General features: G+C 36.2%; 1 protein-coding gene across 2 annotated transcripts in view; it reads left to right on the top strand.

Moving 5' to 3' along the window:
* Ndst4 (N-deacetylase and N-sulfotransferase 4) overlaps positions 1–23681 on the top strand; it is a 270125-nt gene extending 246444 nt beyond the window's left edge. For both annotated transcript variants that reach the window (XM_041650698.1, XM_041650688.1), the window contains 6 exons: positions 2583–2706; positions 4567–4741; positions 10794–10964; positions 11946–12055; positions 18105–18207; positions 21065–23681. In XM_041650698.1, the coding sequence (XP_041506632.1) occupies positions 2583–2706; positions 4567–4741; positions 10794–10964; positions 11946–12055; positions 18105–18207; positions 21065–21184 (803 nt within the window). In that variant the 3' untranslated portion in view covers positions 21185–23681. The remainder of the gene's footprint in view (positions 1–2582; positions 2707–4566; positions 4742–10793; positions 10965–11945; positions 12056–18104; positions 18208–21064) is intronic.
* Positions 23682–24154: the final 473 nt, after the last annotated feature.

The raw sequence follows: 24154 nt of genomic DNA, 5'->3' as shown, positions 1-24154 counted from the left end.
ATACATTGTACAAAATTCTCAAAAAATAAAAATATTGCTGTTGACAGAGGTTTAGAAACACAGAAGTCTACATTAATTATAAACTGGTTGGTCTATTAGCTCAGGCTTCTTATTAACTCTTAACATCTTAAATTAGCCCATAATTCTTGTCTGTATTAGCCCCATGGCTTTTATAAGTGAGGAATTCTCCTCTTGCTTCCTCTATGTCTGGGTGATGACTGCAGACTGAGCCTTTCTTCTTTCCAGAATTCTCCTGTTCTGGTTGCCCCACCTATATTTCCTGCCTGGCTACTGGCCAATCAGCATTTTATTAAACCAGTACGAGTGACAAATCTTTACAGAGTACAAGACCATTGTCCCATAGCACATTGCAATAAAAGTACTGTTGTTAAAAGGTAAAAATCCTTTTTGGGCCTTTGTGTTGCAACATAAAAAAGTGATACATAGAAGAAACAGCTTCCCCACCTAACCTAGTACTGAGATGTAGCTTGCTTCCCATTACATAAAAAGAAATAAGTCTCACTTGTGGTCAGATTTTAATCTCACTAATATATGTATGTGTATGGCTTCCAGTACCAACTACAAGCCTTATGGAGGAATTAATCACAAGCACTGCATTACATGAATTGGGGGCTCTTTTGGCAAATTAGTTTGTAAGCGCTTCCTAAATGAGAATAACTTCAGAAAAAGCAGGTGCTTCTAAAGTTAACAAATCCCTGCATTTACACAAGTATAACCCCAGTACTTAAAATCTAGTCTCAAAAAGAAAGAGATGGAAGGAGAAAGGGAGGGAGGAAGAGAGGGACGATAGTGGAGGGAGGGAGGGAGTGACAAAGGAAGGAAAGAAAGAATGAAAGGAAAGAAAGAAAGAAAGAAAGAAAGGAGGGAGGGAGGGAGGGAGTGACAAAGGAAGGAAAGAAAGAAAGAATGAAAGGAAAGAAAGAAAGAAAGAAAGGAGGGAGGGAGTGACAAAGGAAGGAAAGAAAGAATGAAAGGAAAGAAAGAAAGAAAGAAAGAAAGAAAGAAAGAAAGAAAGGAGGGAGGGAGTGACAAAGGAAGGAAAGAAAGAATGAAAGGAAAGAAAGAAAGAAAGAAAGAAAGAAAGAAGGGAGGGAGGGAGGGAGGAAGGAAGGAAGGAAGGAAGAAAACTTCACCCAAGTCCAACTTGCCCAGGCACTAGATTTCCAAGGCCCATGTGTTCTAGTTTCCTTTCTAGTCCTGTGATAAACAGCATGACCCAAAGAAACTTGGAAGAAAATGGTTTATTTCTTACATGCCCAGATCACAGTCTAGCACTGAGGGAAGTGAGGACAGGAACTCAAGGCAGAAACCTGGAGTCAAGACCTGAAGAAGAAACCAACGGATGGATGCTGCTTACTAGCTTGCTTCCAAGCTCACATTTATCTGTTTCTTAAGTCTTACTTCCCAAGGCCACCTCCCCAGTGGTAGCTGGGCCCTCCCACATCAGACATTATTTAATAATTTTCCTTAATCTAGCCTGCAGGCCCACCCTGACAGAACTATTCTCTCAGTTGAAGTTCCCTCTTTCCAGATGTCTCTAACATGTATCTATCTTTTGTTTTAGTTTTTTTTTCAATTTAAGGTTTTTTTTTAAAACAAACCAAAAGTAAACCTAGCCAGTACAGTATGTGTGTTGCCTTAGAACACTTGTCAAGAAAGAGCTATCTTGGCTGAAACTCCCTGCATAGGATATACGACACTGGGGTTAGGGTCTTTAAGCTCAATTTGAGTAATTTAATAGCTCAATGGGCAGAATGAATTTTTCCTATCATTTTATTTTTCAAAAGAATAATTAATTAATTAATTAAAGGGTATTTATAGAAAAGATTCAGGAAACTAAAACCTGCAACAATATTTATCATTGCTTAAATATTATGTCATTTTAAGGAATGTTTTGTTCCTTGTTTGATTTAACCTATCAAACTTAGAGCCATATGCATAATAAGTTTAAAATGCTGCGTGTTTAATACCACCTCCATGCTAAGTGATGACTCCTTTAGATCTGTTGTTAGTGTCTTTTGCTCCTCAAGCCTCTGTTCAAGGCTTTTATTAACTATATCCTAGAGCCAAGAACACATGTGAACTTCAAGTTTACTGAGGGCAACACATGTGCTTTTCTGATCAAGAATTATGACCAAACATTTTTGTGGCATATAATGAATAACATATTAACACCTATCAAGTATTTTTATCTACTTGAACGAAATTAAATATCAACAATGACTCACCAGATATAGGTGCCAAAAACATAGATTCTTTCTGTGCCTGTGACTCTTTACTCCAAAGGGAAATTGAAACACAGATTTCTGAAATTCTGCCTCGGCTGAATCTCTCATTGACTTTACTTTGGCTATGTAGCAACATTAAATCAGATACTTAGATTAATAGGATCACATAGACACATTTGGATTGTTATTAAAATGAAGTACATCTATTTAGTGATAAGGAAACATTGGAAAGAAATGTTCTGCTGGATTTTATGTTTGGTTACAATATGACATTGATGTTCTAATCTTTTCTTTTACTACCATATAACATGCATCTTCTTTTCTTTGTAATAGGAACAACTGCTCTTTATTTATTTCTTCTTATGCACCCTTCCATCATCAGCAATCTCCCTAGCCCAAAAACCTTTGAAGAAGTTCAGTTTTTTAATGGCAACAACTATCACAAGGGGATCGAGTGGTAAGAATAACAACAAAAAATGAACTCCATTATTAACACATGCTCCATCATTGCAGAGCAATTACAGATGTGTGCATGGCATCTGCATAATTACAGAATAAATTTGTTATGCTCAATTCTACCACAGTGAATTAGAAATTAATTTATAATGATGATATGTTTAATCAGTGTTGCTTATAATTTGATTTGGACAGTGCAATAATGATAATATTTTTCTGGTAAGTTAATATGATTGAATAAGGAACAGTGCAGGGTATTTTTCATCAGAATTATTCATAAGAATATTTAAAATTCTCTTTAAGCATACTCTTGTTATACAGTTTCTCCATTTATTTTATTAAACACATAATTTGTCTTCCCAGTGATGCCTGGGGTTGCTTTATTTTGTAATCTGGGACATGTGTCTTCATTAACTACATGAGCAGTGTATGCTGTATTTCAATGTAGGCGATATTTGTCATGCAAACTATAATAGAGCTCATCCTAAACCATATCAATTACACTCAGAAACAAAAGAAACATTAATTAGTACTTGACAAATGAGAGAAAACACTTAACAGAACAATACTTTCCATAAGCTAAAATAGAATAAATTTAATATTGGAGATGGCATTCGGTGTGTTAAAATAAATGTCTGGCTGTATCCTAACTTTCAAAAAAATTATGATCTGGTATTTGATCTCCCTGTACTTTTGTTCACTGAGATTTTAAGGTGAATTTGATATGAGGAAAATTCCTTTCAATGCACAATTTCTAACATTTAAAGTTGTGTGTTTCCATAACACATGACTCTTCTAGAATTAAGGTCCAACAAGGGCACTGCCAGTGGGCAGATCTCACTTCGCAACCTGAGTGAAACTGTGTTCATTCTGTAGCAGTGATGTTACTACCCTATTTCCCTTTTACATTTTAGAACTACATGCAAATTATTAAAGAAAGAAAAGCAATTTTCTCTTTCTCCGAGCTCAAATGGAACACAAATTTTTAAGCAAGAATACAGATGAGCGTCTTCAGTACTCTTCATTTGGGAAACATAATAACAAATGTCAAAAAGGAAAATAAGTGTCTTCTATGGATTCTTAATTGCTCTCATTATTTTTTTTTCTAGAGCATTTGAGGGCGAGAGAAGTGATGAGCTGTAAAGAGGGTTACACACATAATTAAAGTCTTGTACTGAATTATCCTCAGAACATATTGATTCCATAATCTACACACAAAGGAGCGTTCCGACAGCATATGGAGGAGTGAACCCATGGAGGCATAGTAGGATCAACTGATGGAAAATAGCCCCTCATTACTCTAGATAAATTACAATGTGCTGATATTACTGCATATATTACCAAATTTTGTAGAAGTTAAAAAGGAGACAGCTATGCCTTAATCTGTTTAGTTTTTTATAGGTATTTTGACTTACATGTCTTTCTCTCTTGTGAACTTTTATTTAACTTTAAGAACCTCAGTATTCAAATTTGCAAACACGCATTTACAGTTCAAAATATCAGACAGGCAAGATGGAACAATATTGCATTTTACAGGCATAATCTGTAATTTTAGATTTGGTTTGTGACAGCAGAGAATACCAGCTCAAATCCACCATATTATCTAATCATTCATTACGAACTCACTTAATCTATCTTGCTGTTTCCTTTGCCTTAGATAAGTAATAAGTACATAAGATTCTGGGTTGCTTTCACATCAGAAGTACACAGCATGGTGACTGTTTGAGTGATTTTATAACACACTAATTTGAACTTGATGCAAACAAATGTAAGACCTGTCCAAACTCCTCCTATTCAGAGGATGGCAAATAATAATAAAAACTACTGCCCAGATTAATTAATCATCTTTTCTTTCCTGCAGGTATATGGACTTTTTTCCTACACCTTCCAACATTACCAGTGACTTCCTATTTGAAAAGAGTGCTAACTACTTCCACTCAGAAGAGGCTCCCAAGAGAGCTGCATCTCTTGTTCCCAAAGCCAAGATCATTACTATTCTCATTGACCCCTCGGACAGGGCATATTCTTGGTACCAGGTATGAATGAAGAAAAGTAGTGCTGAGAAAATTCAGATGTAGTTGATTTCATCATTAAATAAAACCCAGATATACTAAAGGGTCAAATGTAAAAATCTCTAAGCCTAAACCAGATATTGTGCCTGTCTGTCGATGTATCTATCTATCTATCTATCTATCTATCTATCTATCTATCCATCCATCCTATCCATCTATGTATCCTTTCAGTCAACTATACACAGCTAAATATTTAACTCATACAGAATTGGTAAATGAATTTCAAACAACAAAATCACAAAACTGCAATAAGTAGTTTTACAGTGGTGGCACACATCTTCAATATCAGCACTTAGGAGGCAGAAGCAGGTGAATCTCTGTGAGTTCAAAGCCAGTCTGGTGTAGCCAGTCTAGTTAGCTAGCTATAGGAGAGCCTATAAAGAAACCCTTTCTCAACAAACAGCCAAACAAACAAAAATAAACAAATAAAAGCCTTAATATATTTCCTAAATCATACAAGCATTTAAAATATTGTTCTGTCAAAATGTATTTAAACTAATTGTCAGTATCTAACGACTCTATTTTTAATTACTTTGTGCTTTAATTTACACATGATTTCCAACTTGTTAAAAGAATAAATACTAATATCAGTATCAAGTAAGCAAAGGAAACAGAAACCTATACATTAAATATAAGCACTCAACAGTTTATGTAAAAAAGGCCAACTTGGAGGTCATAAAATATACATTAAAATGTCATACCTTGTTAATAAAGTGACAAGACTCTGTTATATATGTTTGTTGGCAAGATGTAATGATAAAGTTCTCAAATATTTCACTAAAAATGTATTTGGATATTTTCTGAAAACAAATGATAATAACACAATAGAGAGGTTAAAAATCCTTTCTGTTGTGATTACTGACTTTGGAATTGATCATAAAGAAAATTTCAAATGGATGGACAAATGTTTAGGTACATTGAATCTCTATTTATAAAATAATAGCAAAAGAAAGTAAATGTACATCCATATATATTTGAATATTGTGATGCTATATTTAATAAAATTTTAATTAATAAGATATTAATGAATGTGTTTTTAATCCTAGTTTTATACATAACAATATGCAATTAGCATTTGTTTATTAGGGTTCTTTGAGAAACTCGGTAAAGGTATGCTGAGAACACTCTATAGAGTCCAAATGAACTCCGGCATAAAACTTAAGGATGAGTAAGCATCAAGTATATGGAGGATAGGCTGATGGTAAAAGGAGTGTTACTATAAATGAAGTACTCTGACTATAAAAACTCATACCCCATGTAAAGTGTTAATGACAATACCATTGTGACCCCAAAGAAAACCCAGATGGAGGCTTAAAAAGTTGAGTCTGAAATCCATTAGGATTGCCATCAGAGTAACTGACAAAATTGCAACAATGTTTTCTTTAGAAAGCATCATCAAATCTGGTGCTTAAAGCATAGATTAGATGATTCAAAGGACCATTCAGAGATGTCAACCTCAAAGCTATTACCATAGTATTACTAAGCAATAGAGAGTAGGTTCTCTGCAATTGTGATTTGTGGGCTGTGAGGACCCTAAGGCAGGCATACATAGATCCAATCTATGTGGGAAGTAGAAGAAGACAAGATCTCCTGAGTAAATTGGGAGCACGAGGACCTTGGGAGAAGGTTGAAGGGGAAGGGAGAGGCAGAGAGGGGAGCAGAGAAATATGTGGAGCTCAATAAAAATCAATATAAAGAAAAAAGAAAAGAGATAGAAAAAAGAAATAGAGAGTAGATAAAGCTACATAGTAGACACTAAAGAGAATATAGAATAGTATGAGCCTAGAGATAAAAATTAGCAGAGCTTGATGAAGAAGTTTCGAGAATAAATAAAGTTTCTGTCACATTGGGCAGCTGGATGATGAGCCTACACTCACATGCAGGAAGTGCAGGAGAAGGAAAGAGGAGGTTGTGGGTGCTAGAAAACAGATGAGGATGACAATGAGAATGTCAGAGTTATGGAAATGATCATAATGTGTAGATTCTTACGATAATATGTATAATAGAGTCAGTCATATGAAACTCTGGAAGGAAATTCCAAACTAGAGACAGGAATTCATGAATCAGAGCCATGCATCTTGGGAAACAGAAATAATGAAATCACATCAGAGAGAGTTTACTGATGAAAAATTCTCAGAAAGATGAATTGAAGGAACCATTGTGAACATAAAGAATCCAAGGGCAAGAGAAGACAATGCTGTCAAGTACAGGTTGTGACTACAGTGCTGGAGTTACTAAGAAATTAGGCAAGTACACAAAATAGGTCTGAATCACTTTAATTGAACTAAATGATGTGGCAGAAAGTGTGGCCCTTAACAATCGGGTTAAAAGAACCGAACTATGTGGCTCTGGTCAATTCAAAAGTGAAGAAAAAAGCATCATGGTAGCCACTGCTAAAGACTCACAGATATAACTCTGATGAAAAAATTAAAACATATGGTTATTACATAGGAGAAGAAGTAGCCTTAGAGAAAAAACACTCCATGGTGGTGGTCACATGAATTAAGACAAAAAGATTCCAAAGAGAAAAGATTAAAGACTCAGTAGAAAAACAAATGGATAATCAATTTTGTAATTGATTATAAATGCCAGATGAGACATTTGTGGTTAATTCTTTAATAAATAGAAATATATTTTCAAAGCATAAAGCTGGATAACATAATTAGAAAGAAAACACAAAGAATACTGCAAAATGTCATCTTTTGGAAGGGGCATGGCTATTGCACACATGAGGTCACATTAGATGTGTCTACCTACATAAGACCTGCACAGATCAAGGCAGCGATGATTTCAGCATAGACTGGGGAGGGCCTTCGAAAGCTCCACTCCTAGCTGAGAAGCTATTGACAATTGATGGCTTCCAGGGAAGGGAGAGTTATTTCTCTTTGGGAATGCAGCCACTGGTAGGTTGAGTATGCTCCAGAAGATGACTGCAGCACTCACGTGCATATGTGCAACACTAACTGCACTCAGTGGATTAAAAAAATAATGAATATAAAAGAAGACATAAAATTAGAAAGAAAAAGTCAAAGGAGAATGTATGTTGGGAGGTAAGAGGTGGAAAAGAGCAAGATATGTTGTATATATGTGTAATATTTTGAAAGAATAAAAATATTTTAACTAAAAGATATAGGAATATTAAAATTAATTTTATACAAGCCTATTACACTTTGATTTTTGTAAAACAAGAAAAGAGTAAAGTAGCCTAAAAACAATCAAAATTGAATAGAAATCAGCAGAGAGATATTTTACAAAGGATTTTCTTTTAAAAATAATCTACAGTGATCTCATAGAGAGGGATATTCTTATTAACTCTCAGTTATATCATTTATATTTCAGATAATTTTATATTTTGTCTTATAATGATAACTTATAAGGCAAAGCAAGATGAATCCATTTCTTTTAAATACTACCAATCATTTATATACAGTTTTAGTGAGGGTTGCCACTGCTGTGATGAAACACCATGACCAAAAGCAACTTGGAGAGGAAAGGATTTATTTTGGCTTATGTTTGCTTCCACAGCACTGTTCATCACTGAAGATCAGGAATGCAAACAGGGCCAGAACCTCATGCAGAGGCCATAGAGGACTGCTCTACATTGGCCTTCTCAGTCTTTTCTAATAGAGCCTAAGATTACAGCCCTGGGATTGCATCACTCACAATGGGCTGAACCCTCCCCTAACAATGATTAACTAAGAAGATGCGCCTCAGCCAGACCTTATGGAGACATTTTTCAGTTGAGGTTCTCTTTATTCAGAAGATTCTATCCTGTGTCAAGTTTACATAGAACTAACCAGAACATTATGTATAACACGTAGAAAAGTGAACAAGAATGGCTAAATATTAGAGGATATAGGAAGACTAAATGTAGGCAAGGAATGTGAGTTATGAAAGAGGATAAAAAGATAATTGTTTTTCTATTTCTAACTCTGTCATGGATTTTTCAGTTTTGGTGGTAGATAAGCACATAAAATATATTCTATACTGAAAGTGTAAAATCCAATAGGAAGTCCCACCGCTTCAGAATTCCTATTCTAACTGTATAGAAGTCCATTAAGAGGTAAAGACTTTGAGTCTGATTAATTTGGGTGTGTGAAGTTTTTTATTTGAATGGCTTTTATAATAAAGTTAATTTTAAAAGCTATCAAAATACTGAGATATAAACTTTAATTAAAATTTTTAAATTCAGATATTGTGAGAATGCTGAATATGTAATCCATTTAGGATAGAATAAAAAATGTTTTATATAGATTAAATCATTTGAATAAAATAGAATTACATAATACAGTGCTTATCTGTGACTAATTTCAAAATAAATTCTTTGGATACACAGATTTTAGGGGATTATTTTTTCTGATAATACTTTTTATTGCCTGTATTGCTGAAGCTAGGGCCCCAATGTGTTCCAAATTTCAAAATAATGTAGCCTAATTCTTAGCTAGACCCGTCCTTTCAGTAAGGACCGTAAATCTGCAGCTCAGCAGGTGTAAGCCAGAAAGCAGCAGGAATGTCACCTGCCACTGTAATTTCTACCGCACATTTTGATAATGGAACTCACAGAGGAACCAAAGTGCTATTTTTCCAAAAAATATGTTCCTTTGTGACTTTCCGGTCATATTTTTATGCTAATCTTAGTTGCAGGGATAGAAAGAAAATTTGACGCTAAACTTATATAAGTCAATAAGAGAAGATTGAGCACACTCTTGTCACTGCTTATAACAGAATTTTAGCCCTGCTGTACTCTATTAATATTCATCCCCCACACGTTTACAGTTTTTTCCCGATTATGGAATCTCTGCATGTCTTGCTGTTTAGACTGATTACGTAATCTGCATGAATTCGACTTGATGCATACAGCAAAATATTAGCTTCACTTATCAGACAGCTGCTTTCCTCTCTTGATCTCTGACCCCTCTGAAATCATCTTTGCTTTCTAGAATAATTTACATGTAAAGTTTACTTAAAAATAATAATAAAAAAACAGTTATTGCCCTATACCAGGCCCTATATATTGTCATCCTTTCTCTAGGTTTAGACTTTTCTCCATATTAACTTTTAGATTTATGCAACACCAGTTTATTTATATGTATACACCTTATGCACCTTGTCTTTCCTTGCCTTTTCCACTTCTATTTTCTCTGTTTGTTGGCTTATTCTACGATTATTGAAATTTTTTTGGCCCAGAAAACATTTGGCTCAAAAGCTTTGACTATTATTAAAGTTTCCTTCATTTGTAGTCTAGGTTATTCCTCTATTGGCATGGTTGTCACCATTAAGAAATTTCTTAAATATCAGTTAAATGTATGACTTTGATGTTATCTGTTGTTCCACTGTCTCTCATGCTAGGTTTCATTTCCTTAAAGACAACAATTATGCCTCACATCCTTTTTATATTCCAAACTATCGCTCCTTTGGTTGCTGCTCTAGGGATGAGACTAATATCTTTTGAACATCTGCATTATTAAATTTGTCTCTTTAGTTAGGCTCTGATATTTTGCCAAATGATAGTTTTGTGGGAAAGACTCCTAGGCTTTGGTACTGAAAATCAGGAGGGAAATAGTATTTGGTGAAGAGCCAGAGAGAGCAAAAGCACTTTGAACATCCTCAACTTGAATAGGACATCTAAGCAATGGTTAGGAATCAGGATCTGAGGTATCTGCATTCATAGAATCTGGCACACCGAGAAGCCCCCAGAAGGAGCTGGGAAGACACAGTAGGCCAAGCAATGTGTGAGACCATACCTATCTCAATTCCAGCTTATCAAGCTTAAATTTTATCTCTAACCTATTTTCATTTATAATCAGACCCTTGTAGGAAATCCTTTCATTCTGTCTCTGCCTTTGACCTACAGGTTTTAAAAGCAAAACAAACAAACAAACAAACAAGAAACAAAACCAAATATGTCCGCATATCACTTGATATTCTGTGAGAGGACACTCTCTCAAATGCACAGGTATACACACACACAAAATTTAAAATAAATATAACCCTACACTTTGCTTTTCCTTTAAAGCACCAACGATCCCATGAAGATCCAGCTGCCCTGAGGTTCAATTTCTATGAAGTCATCACAACAGGACCTTGGGCCCCAACTGATTTAAAAACGTTACAGAGGAGGTGTCTGGTACCTGGGTGGTATGCAGTGCACATCGAAAGATGGCTGACCTACTTTGCTACTTCCCAGGTAATGGTATGAAATTAGGTTTCATTTATCGTGTTATGATTACATTGCACTGACACGCAGGTAACAGTTTACAATAGAGACAATAAGAACTGCAGATTTTTACGTATTTTTACTTTACTAATACCTTTCAGGGTAGCTAGATGGCTCTGAAGCACATACATAGAAGACTTTTTTGATGAGTAGTTGGTTTTAAGAAATACGTTTTTCCAAAAGAAATGTCATGTGATTGAAAATTCTCAACAAATAGTAGAGAAGCCAGTTAGCCAGATACTTTGTAGAAGTAGCCACGTGGATTCCTGCTGTGTTTCTGTTATCTGAGAACCTTATTGGGAAAGAAGAGGCTCTTCAACTAGATGACCATAAAGAGAAGAGCCTTAGCAGACATGGGACAGAATCATAGTAAGATTTGAGAAAAGCATCCTTCATGTTCTTCATTTCAGCCTCGGGGGCTATTTAAGCTCCAAGGGAACAGGTATTCACACTCTCTTTAAACATCCCCTTGGGCAAGTTTCCCATTCTCCAGCAGTGATCCGATGTGAGAAAGTCAGGAGCAAACATTTTCCTCTCAGTCATGGTTTGTAAGAATAGACTGGAGACTTTCACCTTAGTGGTCACTCTTGAGCCATTGGCCTCAAGGTTAGTGATGGCATTGATTAGACATGATGGCTGACTGGTAACACTCTAGAGATGGGAAACCTCTGGGCATACTACAATCCCAAAGCAACAGACATTTGCATTTGCTTCTGGTAAAAATAAACTGAGATCATTCACCAAAACAGCAACAATTTCTATGGAAAATTTTATTTATTACTAGTTAGGAAAGAAGCAAGAAGAGCCACATTTAAATGCATTCTATGTAGTGCATTTTTTCTTCTCATTCAAAGTGACCTGATTTATTAATGCCATACCAGGTCAAGAGGGGCAGCTTGGTCGATTTAATTCGGTTTTGCTCTTCATAAGTGATTATTTTTGGCTTTGCAGTTGCTAATTATTGATGGACAACAGCTGAGATCTGACCCAGCGACTGTGATGGATGAAGTGCAGAAGTTTTTAGGAGTTACACCTCATTATAATTACTCCGAAGCACTAACGTGAGCTGATTCTCATGCTTGATCTCACTTCCATCATTTGCCATCATAAATTATCACTGGTCTGTATGTATGTAGCATCATTTATACTAGCTATGAGTTTATGCATCATTCTGCTACTCAGACACAAAGAAATATTCTCATTACTCATAAGTTGTCTCTTTATGTATAACAGGAATACTTTACATTATAAAGTATAATAGGTATTTTTATTAGAATAAATCTCATTTTTGAGCTTTCCTCCAATATGGGTTTGTTTAGATATCTTATATCTGTACTTGGTGTACAGTGTCCTAAAAACTCAAGTCACGAAGGTGAAAATGACTTGTCCTCTCAGAGCAAGTTATAAGTGAAACAACGGTCTGCAATGGTGGCACATGTCTTTAATCCTGGCACATGCAGGCTGATGCCTGAGTTCAGGGCCATCCTGGTCTACAGAGAAAATTCCAGGACAGGCAAGGATATGCAGAAGAAACTCTGTCTTGAAAACAAAACAGACAAACACACACACAAACAAAAACAAAACAGAAGAGAAGTGAAACCTGGACATTCATCATTCCCTGTGAGACAGTGAAGAGTATTTCAGACTGATTTGGGGAAGTGCATTTGTGTTTGTTTGTGTGATATTATTCCTGGGGAGATATGAGTAAACATCTACTTACCCCAGATAGGGAACAAACAACAGACAAACTTACGCATACCACTAAAGTCTATTTTGGTGAAACCATGCTCTTTATTGTGGTTAATGGAGGAACAGAAATAACTCAAAGACAACTGCTACCACTAATCATCTGTCCCAGCACACCTGAAAAAAGCTAGAAACCTGGAGCAGACTTCACAGGCTGCAGGAAGTTCTACAGGTTAGAGGTGTCTGTTCCTGGTGCTTAGGGGTTCCTGAGCCTCCTGCAGGCAGCCCAGTTGTTCTTTGCTTGATTTGGTTACTTTGACTGGTACCTCTTTGTCCATGCTGTTTCTCCGGTCTCTGCTTCTGCCAGACGTCTTGGTCTGAGCCTTCAAGCAGATAAGCCCCTCTGACAGCCATGCTCAGAAGATTTTATTGTTTATATACTTTGGGGGGAAGAGGCACCTAGTGAAACTGCTCAGTTTCGGGGACTTCCTGTAGCTATTTTGGGTTGTTTATTTCATGCCCCCTCCCCATAAACATCCTGTTTTAAAGTGTCATGTTGTTTCATCTCACTTTTCCTATCCCATGTCTTAAGAAGTTTACCTTCAAGATGGAAAGATTTAGCCTCACTGAAACCATTACACAACAATGTTTATTCTCCATTTATTAGAATGTTAAAAGTCAAATACAGTGTGATAGTCTCTTGTTGCATTATAAACCATCACTGAAGCTAACACATATGATGGCAGCCCTTTTGCCATATGGTATCATGGGTTTTGTAGGTCAAAGATTAGAAAGGAATCACTGAAGACTGGTTCATTTCTACCCATTGATATGTAAGATCACCATCGGGAAGACTTGAGTATCTGGTTATGACTCAAATGGCCAAATGAAATTGTCTAAAGGCTTCTTCACTCACATCTTTGGCCACTGAGTCAAAGACTGAATTCAGTAGCTTGAAGACTCTACATGTAGCTTCTCTCTGTCCTCGGCATTTGCACAATAAACTAGTTGTATTCTAAGAAGGAATATACAGCAGAAGGATCATGTGATCGTGGTTGCTGTGACCTAGACTTGACAGCCACAAAATTTGCTTCATGCTTTGTTCTGTTGGTCACAACAATCAGTGAACCAAGTCCGAATTCAAAAGATGGAGATGCAACCCTCTCTCTTGGCAAGGAGGGCCATGCTGTATTACAAAAGGACATGAGGAATAGCACATATGTGGCCCTCATCTTGGGAAGACAGAATTATCTATTCAAGTTATTTTATAATGGGGTAAATAAGTTAACAAAAAGAAGCACTCCAAGCAGCTGAAACACACTTTAAAAGGGCATGTACTCTACTCATAAAAGGCTCCCCCAAGCTCTGATATAAAGCCTATTAAATTTTAGACGAAATTCTAACAAGCCTGATTATATAATTTCCCAGTTCACAGAAGATTAGACTCAGCAATTAGACAATTATAGAGGGTAATGGAGGGACAGGAAAAGCAGTAATGAGATTGGGTTTTTCCTTATCCGCTAAAACAATCCTAATGAAGTTCTTACCTACACGTGGAAATAGCAGTCGCACAAGGCATGCCCCTGTTGATTGAGCAGACAAAGCTTCCCATAATGTGTTTTGCATTAACAGTTATTGATGTTGGCATATCTTGCCCTTCTCAGCATTAGCCTAGGTAATGGTTCTGTCCTTTTTTTACTGCAAATAGTTGCTTATGGCTCAATAAACCTATAAAGCCATACTTATGAAGGAGAGTTTATAAACAAGTACAAAATATATGGATTTTAATATATCTCACCGATCACAAAATTTAAGCGTTGTAGTGATGCTTGGCATAATAAATGAAGTCAAATGTCAGCCAACTCATGTCCTAAAAGTTGTTTAACAATTATTTGAAGAGGTTTTGAATCTTATGTTCACAATTTTATGACTGTTAAAATAAAACCGTACAACAATGAATTGATATAACCTAGAGAAAATCAGTCTGTTAGATGTAGCACCTATGAAGTTGGCAATGCAATACAAATAACAGGAACCCAAACAGTCAGGGTCACAAAAGCCGTATGTTCAAAAATGACCTTCAGTATTCAGGATGGCTCATTCCCCAGCCTGAACAAAGTTCCGATTTAAAACACTTCTTGTGCAGAACAAGAAAAACTCACAGCTTACCCTGAGACCTTAAACTACCCAGAAAGGGGAGATGTTGGCATGGTTCCGGACACCTCAGCTTTGTTACCAGCATTGTAGTTTGACTTCACACAGTTAAACATTCTCATCCTGAGGCAGAAAATACTGAGGGCCATTGAGATGCCGATGTCCCTATCTCATTTCACACAGCAGGCCAAATTGTTTTTCCTCTTGGGAAATTAATGAAAACTAGAAGAAGGCCTGTGATACACAGGGAGCAGATTGGAAAGTTCAGGCTGGAAATGACTCTGTCTTCTCTTATCCATTTGACTACTGATGTATCTGATTTTAATTGGTAGCATGTACAAGTACAACCTGAACAGCATGGATCAGGTCTCTCTAACAATAGGTCAGGAAGGAAACTAAGGAAAATTTCCCTCTTGCCATAAAAGAGATCACATATGTGCAGAAGCAAATTTCAGGTGCAATGGTGTTACAGGAATGGGCCCAGGGCAACAAAATATTCTGCAACTAATTAACTTTACATCCCAGTCAATTATGCTTCATCTTTCTAAAACATCTGCTGAGCCACAAAAATGCAAACCTTTTCCATGTTTTATGCATGGAGCAAGTCCCATAGCGATAAATTTAAATTTTCCCTTCTTATTTGGTACATTCTTTCATTTTTCTTATCTTGTTAGTACTCAACAGAAATTCTCAGACATTTGACTTTACACAAAATAAGCCACACATTCTTCCCTTTGTAACTAAGTTGCAACCATAGTAATGAAATAGAATTAGAGTTTCTGTCAGCGTCTAGGGATCTGATTGGGTCAAAGCTACAGCCCTGCTTCTCTTCCAGGTCCCAGAGTTAAGGATAGTATCTACAAGCAGGGCTCTTCCAAAGTCCAATTTATCTGCAACTGGCTGTAACCACAGGTGTCAAGATGCTTTGTAGGAAGGTTGGCATGTGCCAGGCACTGTCTGTGAAATCCCTCCTGCTCTTGTCCTTTATTTGTCTTTTACAAAATGGAATTGCTGCTTGGAACACTGGTGTGTGGCTGATCAGTCTGACTGGACGCTGCAGTAGACATATTCTTGTTCTTCACTGACTTAGTGGGACTGATTGGAGCTGTAAAATACCATTTCCCTGTGTGTGCGTGTACGTGTGCGTGTGTGTGTGTTTGCTGGCTTTATGATTAACATAGCAACAGTAGGAAATGACAAGGGAAATATAAATTTTGAAGTTTTAACCCCAAATTCTACCTGACTGACTGGTTGTGCTGATAGTGGGCACTGATGTTTTCCACATGCTTGAGAAACTAGGCAGTGAACTGGAGAGGTTTCAGACATGTTGATGGCAATGGTTTCTTCTTCAGATTGGCCAAGATCTTGGATATTTGACCCACAAAGAACTAGAAAGAGCCTCTCATTAACAGCAAGCAGGCTGTTCCTTTGCTGAGAAAGCAAGGGAAACATTTCTGATTATGACCTTGTTCACTTTCCACGGTTTTAATTAAGTTAATTCTCCTGTTTAACAAAGAAAGTAGTGCCTGGAAAATTATACTAGCAACAGCAGAATTGTGTGGTCTACCCATCTGTTTCTTGAAATGGTTTGTTTTCATCGACGGAAACATTTGAAACCCATGGCATCCTCTGAGCCTTGATGGTCCCCAAGATCAACCACACTCAGTTTTCAGCAATGGCAACCATGGCTTCTCAGCACTTTTACCTAAAACAAAAAACAAAAAACAAAAACAAAACCTGTGAGTCACTACAGTGTCAGTCACATGGCAGATCTCAATCTACAACTGGCTGTAATTTATATATTACACTGTTTTCTGTACTGCGTTTCCACTGGAAAGTCCCAAGGATTATGATGTTAATAAAGCTATAACACCTAATGTGCTGAAGATCACATAGAAAATCCAAGTTCCTGCCTTAATTTTCTTGTTTTTGTTTTTTGTTTCGTTTGGTTTTTTTGTTTGTCTTTTTAGGAAAGCATAGTGTGGTGAGAGTATGAATATGAATTATAAACTTAGTCTGTTAGACTTTAGTAAGCACAGCAATGTATTCTTCAGAAAAGGGTGTTTTAGTGCTTGAATTTTATAAGTGCAAAGAGGTGGTATCAGAAACACACCAACGTCTGACTCAGGTACTCTGCCTCGGCATAGAATGGATTTTAGCGATTCCAGGTGCGTTCCTCCACACCCTTGACATTCTCTTTTAATGATTATTTCCAGGAACTGTGTTTTTGAACAGGTTACTATTAGCGCAGTGTTCTACCCAGAAAAATGCATACTGATTTTCTTAAAATAGCTGTGTCATGAAATTTCTCATTATCACCATGCAAGGTGTCAGATCTACACAGATTTAAATGTGGAATCTGGCCAGTCTGAAGGTTAGACATCTCGAGCTGCGTGGCAAGTGACAGGTAGAGAGTTAAGTACAGATACCGCTATGAGATTCGCCGACAGGATCACCTGCCTTCAACAGGCAAGAAGAGGGCTACATTCCACTCACCAGCTAGAGTGCCTATGTCTCGTATCTGAAGACATTATGATGTTTTCACATTTAAAATGTTTACACATTTTAAAAATTTTTACAAAACATAGTTATCCATTTAAACAAAGATATTTTTAAGTAGGAAAAGTTCATTCTTTCTAAGCACAATGTGATATAATTGAATATTTTAATTTTTTTAATTGTGAAAAATCTCCAAGTTCACTTGATTGATTAAATGAAATACCATAAAAACAGATTAATACTATTTTGCTCCCTTCTTATTTATTTTTGAAAGTTTAAAAAATGTAACTATAGAATAGAATACAGTATTTGTTTTTCAAATTAGAAAGCTTAATTATAATTATACTCAGACTAGTATACCTACATGAAATTCAGACTCATTAATGAAACCTATTAAATGATTATAGAGAAATCTTTTAATATATTTTGACATGGAAATCACAGTCATATACAAACAAAGTATCTAAAGGCCCTTTATATGTAGGCTGTAAACTTTAATATTTAATCCTTTGCTTTTTTTTGCAGATCCATAGCTAAAGCATAGAACATAACAATTTCAATATAAAATTGTGCTGCAGGTCTTTGTGCCTTGAAAGCACATAGTATAATATAGCGTTTTTAATATCTCTTATCATTTCTTAAATCAGCAGAACATTTGTCGAAATGAATGAAATTAAAGCAATAGGCATAGAAAAGTGTAGCTCTTTTATCTGACTGGGAAGGCTCTTTACTGAAAATGACTTGCAATTACACAAGTTTTATATATTTTAGGTTTGATCCCCAAAAGGGCTTTTGGTGTCAGCTCCTGGAAGGAGGAAAGACAAAATGCCTTGGGAAGAGTAAAGGAAGAAAATACCCACCCATGGATCCAGAGGTAATGTGTGCTTGGTTTGAATTACTTTGGCCAAAATACATTGCTGTTTGAAAACCAGGAAGAAAAATGTGCATCTTTCTTTGCTGATCTGTCTTTGAAATCAATCGTTTTACATACTTAGAAGCTGTTAGAGAGAAAAGGAACTGATAAATGTCATTAAAATTGTTTCCTGTTGGAATTCAACTTATAATTATACACCAAAATCAACTCTTTCTCACATTGAAAGGTACTTAATAATTGTTTGGTAAGCAATTCTATAAAAAAAAAAAACAGTAAGTAATACTAGCATGTAGTCAGTCTACATTGTTCTAGTTTGACTTTTGTTTCTGTGATAACTATCCTGACTAAAGAGCAACGTTGAGGAGTGTAGCGGCGTAAACGAATGCAGACAGATTGTAAAAATATATATAGTTTTAATGTAGAAATAGACTTACAGAACCACCGTTCCCGGGGAGACCAGGAAAGCAGAAGAGAGAGCTCGGAGCACTCTTGCCAAATTTATAGGCAGACATTAGCCCTAGGCGAAAACGCCACCTAAGGGGCGGGACTTATCCCTACAGAGGAGGAAAGGGTTTATTTCGCCTTACAACTTCCAGGTGAAGCTCCACCACTGAAAAGTCAAGGTAGGAACTTGAAGGCAGGAGTTGAAGCAGAAATGGTGGAGGAATGCTGCTTACTGGCTTGCTTTCCTTGGCCTGTTCAGCTACCATTCTTCTATAGCCCTGGCCAACATGCCCAGGGTTGTCTTTTCCCACGGTGGGCTGGGCGCCCTGGCATCAATTAGAAGTCAAGAAAATGTTCTGCAGTTGTGTCTGCAGGCCAATCAGATGGAGTCCAATTCTCAGCCGAGCTTCTCTTTTACTCAGATGTCTCCAGTTCGGGCGAAGTGGCAAAAACTAACCAGCACACATTCATCTGGTGCCAGTGCAGAAGACAGAAGGATAAAATGGCTAATGAAATTCATTATGGGGTGAATAATTTAGTTAGGGTCATTGGATGAGTTAGGATTGGTTTGGTCATTGTATTAGTTAGTTAGAACAAATTAGTTAGGGTCACTAATTTGTGGAGGCACAAAACAATAATAAGCCAAACTCCAAAGACAAAAAATAATGGAAATCATATTATGTGGAAAGATGTATTATATTAGAAATTGTGGATGGAAACCAGCCAGATATTGTGAGCATTTCCCCTAAGGCCAGGTAGGCAAGGGCAGTATGCATCCTTCATGTGTTGCCATGGTGATATAAGTGCCAGAAAGTCCTTAATTTACTTTTGAACTCAGTAATTTCTAAAGGGTTTCAGAAATCACTTTAATCTGCCCAAAACATCAGTGTAGCATCCCCACTACTGTAAACATCTTATTCCCCATTTGAGGTGCACACCATCTGCTTTAAGGGGAAAAACATAATGAAATGTGTGGCGAATGGTCCAAGATGAAATGTAATTGTCCTAAATCCATTTCCACAGTATACACAAAAGTTGCTAGGGGAGTTTTATGAAGAAAGAAATTTATTTGTATTTAAAATGCTGAGAAGAGCTTAGGGGAGTTGGTAGAATTTCTATGCAAGAGAAAATATGTTTGATCACTATGAATATTTGCACATGAAAGTATTGATCAATTTTATGGGAAACAGAAAAAAACAGAAGAAAGTAACTTTATTGGGTAGTTTTATGAAGAATATGGCAGGAAGAAAAGCAAGTTAACAATTTTCTATTTTCCAGAAATTAGTACATACGATATATATACATACACACACACATATATATTCATTCATTCATCAGTTTATCTAGGGTCTGGAATGATAACTCAGTGGGTAAGGGCACTGTTGCAACTCCAGCAAAGCCCCAACCTATCCAATGTCTTATTCTAGCCTTTTCAGGTACCTGTGAGAATATACACAGAAACACACACATTTACACACACGCACATAAAAATAGAAGTGATCTTGAGTCAAACTCTTCAGGTTTATTCGGCATTTAAAAATATAACCAGGCAGCCTAACTCTTAAGAGGTATTGTTTATAATAGTTTATAAAGAGAGAATTCTTGAATAAAATATTCAAATATATGGTGTAACCAGTTATATGTATAATCAGTAATTTTACTCTGTAGGCAGAGACCACTCGCTCATTTCTCAACTGCTCAGACCCAAATAAAAATGCAGAAACTATATAAACTACACAGTTTGGTCAATAGTTTAGGTGTATTCCTACCTATCTCTTATATCTTAAACTGAACCATTTATTTTATGTATCGTCACGAGTCTGTGGTTTATTGGAAAGATTCCAGCAGCAGCATCTTTCTTCTTTGGCAGCTAGATGGAGTCTCCTTAACGTCACTTACTCCCTTTCTATATCTCAGTTCAGATTTCCTGCCTGCTTTACTCTGCTCAGCCATTGGCCGAAACAGCTTCATTCATTAACCAATCAAAGAAACACATACAGAAAGACATCCCACATCATTATTCCATTATAGACAGATATGTTTTTAAAATGTTTAGTATACGGAAAAATTTTTAAATGAAATTTGTATGTTTTATCATACTTGTTCCAATACATTTGATTGAGCATTAATACAATCTTGATCTCTGCTATTATGCTTTAATATTTAACTCAAAAATATTTTACAACTCAAAATCTTTAAGTGCCATAATGGCAGTTTGCTCTCCCAGGGCACACTTGTACATGTTTATTTTATATCTATGATTTAGTCAGGATTTCTCAATGTGTAAATGAGTGATTAAAGAAAAATAGTAAATGAACAATTTGTAGATACATACTGGATAGGATATTTCTAAAGTGTAGATACTTGAAGAGCTAAGAGAGTCCTTCCTTTAAGTCGTCTTTTTTGTTTCCAGGCCAGAACCTTCCTCTCCAATTACTACCGGGACCACAACGTGGAGCTCTCGAAACTGCTGCACAGGCTGGGGCAGCCCCTGCCCTCATGGCTCAGACAGGAGCTGCAGAAAGTGAGATAGCACCGGTGGGGAGAAGGCAGCCCAGAGTCACCGTGAAGCAGAAAAAGCAAACCGCACAACTTTATCCTTTTCATACGCTTGTCAAGAGAGGAGTGTGAATAAATCTCCTTAATGTCTTTCATAAAATGAAAACATATGCACGCATTGGCAATTATTAGCATTAATCCTTACGTAAGGCTTTTGGAAACAAAACATGGGGTTTGTGGCACTATCCAGTTTCTCTAGTCTGGGGATCATCATGCTGCTCACTTTCTCTGTTAGCTAGCTTTCTGGACATCACATGACTACTAATGTTCTGACTATTTGCAGATTGTCAATTAAAAAATTTGAGAAAAAGATAAGAACTGCAGTGTCTATAAATGAAGTCAGATCTAAGCCACTGTCTGAATTAAGGGCTAATGTTTATAAGTATCATTTATCGGGACCTGTTGGTCCATCTTCCCCTTGTAAGGTGGGGAGAGACCATGTTCATTGAGAGTTCCAGTTAATCACAAAGGCATGCCATCCTCAGAAAACTCCAACATGGTCTCTCAAGAGCTCCATTAAGACTAGACAGAAGTTGTGATTCTGAACCCTAGTTCAGAATCCATGTTCTACTACATTACCAAGGTTCTCACCTTGGCCGTGATGTAGCATTTATATATATTTTGTTCGTTATTCTAAAAAGGAAGAAGAAAAGCTTTGTTGACTAGAAATTTAAAGACAAAATTATATTTGCAGGTCTAAATAGGCACTTTTCCTTCTATGTAGAAAATATTTCCATATCTTTAAAGCATGATGCTTCATATAGGCAACTACATCTACTATAATAAAGTTTTACTGTCCACTTTTAAATATATCTAAAAGTTAAGTTATATCCCAAAGTTACGTGTGGGAACATCACTGATTCCCTAACTTGAACCCAGTTTCATAGACATAAAACTCACAAGCTAATTTTAAGACAAGAAACGCTATTTTTGTTTTGAGTTACAGCTTCCTATTATATCTGGATTATATAAGTTTGTGTTTACCAGAATTTCATCCTGTTTGTCCATGATGATCTATGAAAGATTTGTTTATCTTTTTAGTGATACACGAAGGTAAAATTTTACCAGAACAGTTGATCAAGGTGACTTTGGGAACATAACCCACAATTCTCCCTCCTCCACAGAAATATTTCCAAAGGTTGTAAATAATACCATCATCCCCATTGTTGGAGAATTTATTCTTGCATCAATTTAATAACAGATGTGTATTTTTTATTTTTGGTTTTCAGTGGGAAGATGAATTAGACATGCACAATTGTCTATTCCAAAAGAACATTGGTGTCGTTTTGCATATTGAAAATCCAACTTGTCATCTCTATTTCTTTATTTTCTTGTTTTTCTTAACAGTCCTGCCTAAAGTCTCTTGATCTTTAACAGAAAATGTGAAATTTAGTAATATAAATCACAATAATTCCCAGTGTCATTTCTAGCTGTAGGGACTTCATTCTCACCCTTGTTACTTATGCCCTTACACAGTCCCTTAAAATGAAGAAACAATAATGATAATTATTTATTTAAACTAGAGCCATTTATTCACCACCTCCCTCCCACTTATATTAGAGTTTCTGCCACATTCTTTTGTTCTGTGTGAGACAGACTATTACTATTTAGCCCAGGCTGTCTTGAAATGTGCAATCCCCCTGCCTCTCCCTCTGGAGCACTGGGATCCCAAAAGTGCAATACTACACCCAGCTCTAATCATTGTTTTCCTGACCTAGAGGATAATCTTCTTTCCTGCACCGGGGACTAAAATGATAGTTAATAGAATGGAAAGAGGGCACTTTCATATCAAATAATATTGATATAACTCAATAACTTCCAGCTTCATCAGATTTGGTCATGAAATGAATTTTCTGCATTTTCTCACCTTCTAATGATGTATATATATCAGTGCCTCACCCACCAATATCTGAAATCAAAATCTCACCCAGGCATAACCATTCTCTTTCTTTCGTGGTTATTGCGAGCATTATGTGTATTTTTCTAGCTATGTTGGATAATGAAATGAGCAACTGTATTTAATTATTTAACAAAACTTCTAAAAGTTTGAGGGAATCCACAATATGAAACTCTGCACTGTAACGATCTGTAAATCTCAGCTTTAATAATATTTTCCTTTTTAAGACGTCTTTCCACCTCAGGATTGGTGTCTCAGAATTCAATAGTGTCATTTTTCAGAATTTTAAATTACATCTTCAGTTTTATGCCACATAAGTTTATTTAAATACTGGAATATTTTTTATGTCCTTTAGCATACAGGCATGGTTTTTTCATTCCTTTCCAGATATTTCGGGCCTTGCCTGACTTACAAGCATAACTGTCAATTAGCTCATTTGTTAAAGGCAAAAATAATGTTTGTTTCAAATAGTAACTCCTAAAAGTTATATTATGAAAATTCATCTAAAATAAAATTTAGGTTCTATTTAATAATGACCAAACACAATTTTAAAAGTATGAAGAAGAGCATTACTGTTTCACACACACACACACACACACACACACACACACACACACACACAGCTTATAGAAGTTTTCGGGGGGGGGGGGTGCCTAAATTTTAGCAAACCAAACTTGTATTCAGTCTTGTGCTGCTTTTTAAATCTTGCCGTTTTAAATAATACAAAATAACCTATATTCTGGATTTATTGATTGATTTATTTTAAATTACAGGCAGCACAAAATATTTATAGAGAAATAATATTCAAGTGTTCTATTTGTGGTGGTGGCAGAAAATGCTGTTTGCTTGAGGAGGCAGATGGTCTCAAAAATAACCCTGGCCGGGACTTTATGGAGAAGACGATCTAACCTAGTAGTCTGGGAATATGAGATGTGTTTTTCTAAATTAACATACATACTTCAAAATGAGCAAATATCTGTAAATGTGTTTTGTCTTAGGAACCTAAAGAGTTTTTGGTCTCACAAACAATTTTCTTTGTTAGCAAGT

This window comes from Microtus oregoni, unplaced genomic scaffold (genome assembly GCF_018167655.1).
Source record: "Microtus oregoni isolate MIOR12 unplaced genomic scaffold, Mior012 000000F_ref0000247, whole genome shotgun sequence".
Classification (NCBI taxonomy): domain Eukaryota; kingdom Metazoa; phylum Chordata; class Mammalia; order Rodentia; family Cricetidae; genus Microtus; species Microtus oregoni.
The sequence above is the reverse complement of the archived record's forward strand: the minus strand, read 5'-3'. Positions and strand labels throughout refer to the sequence as shown.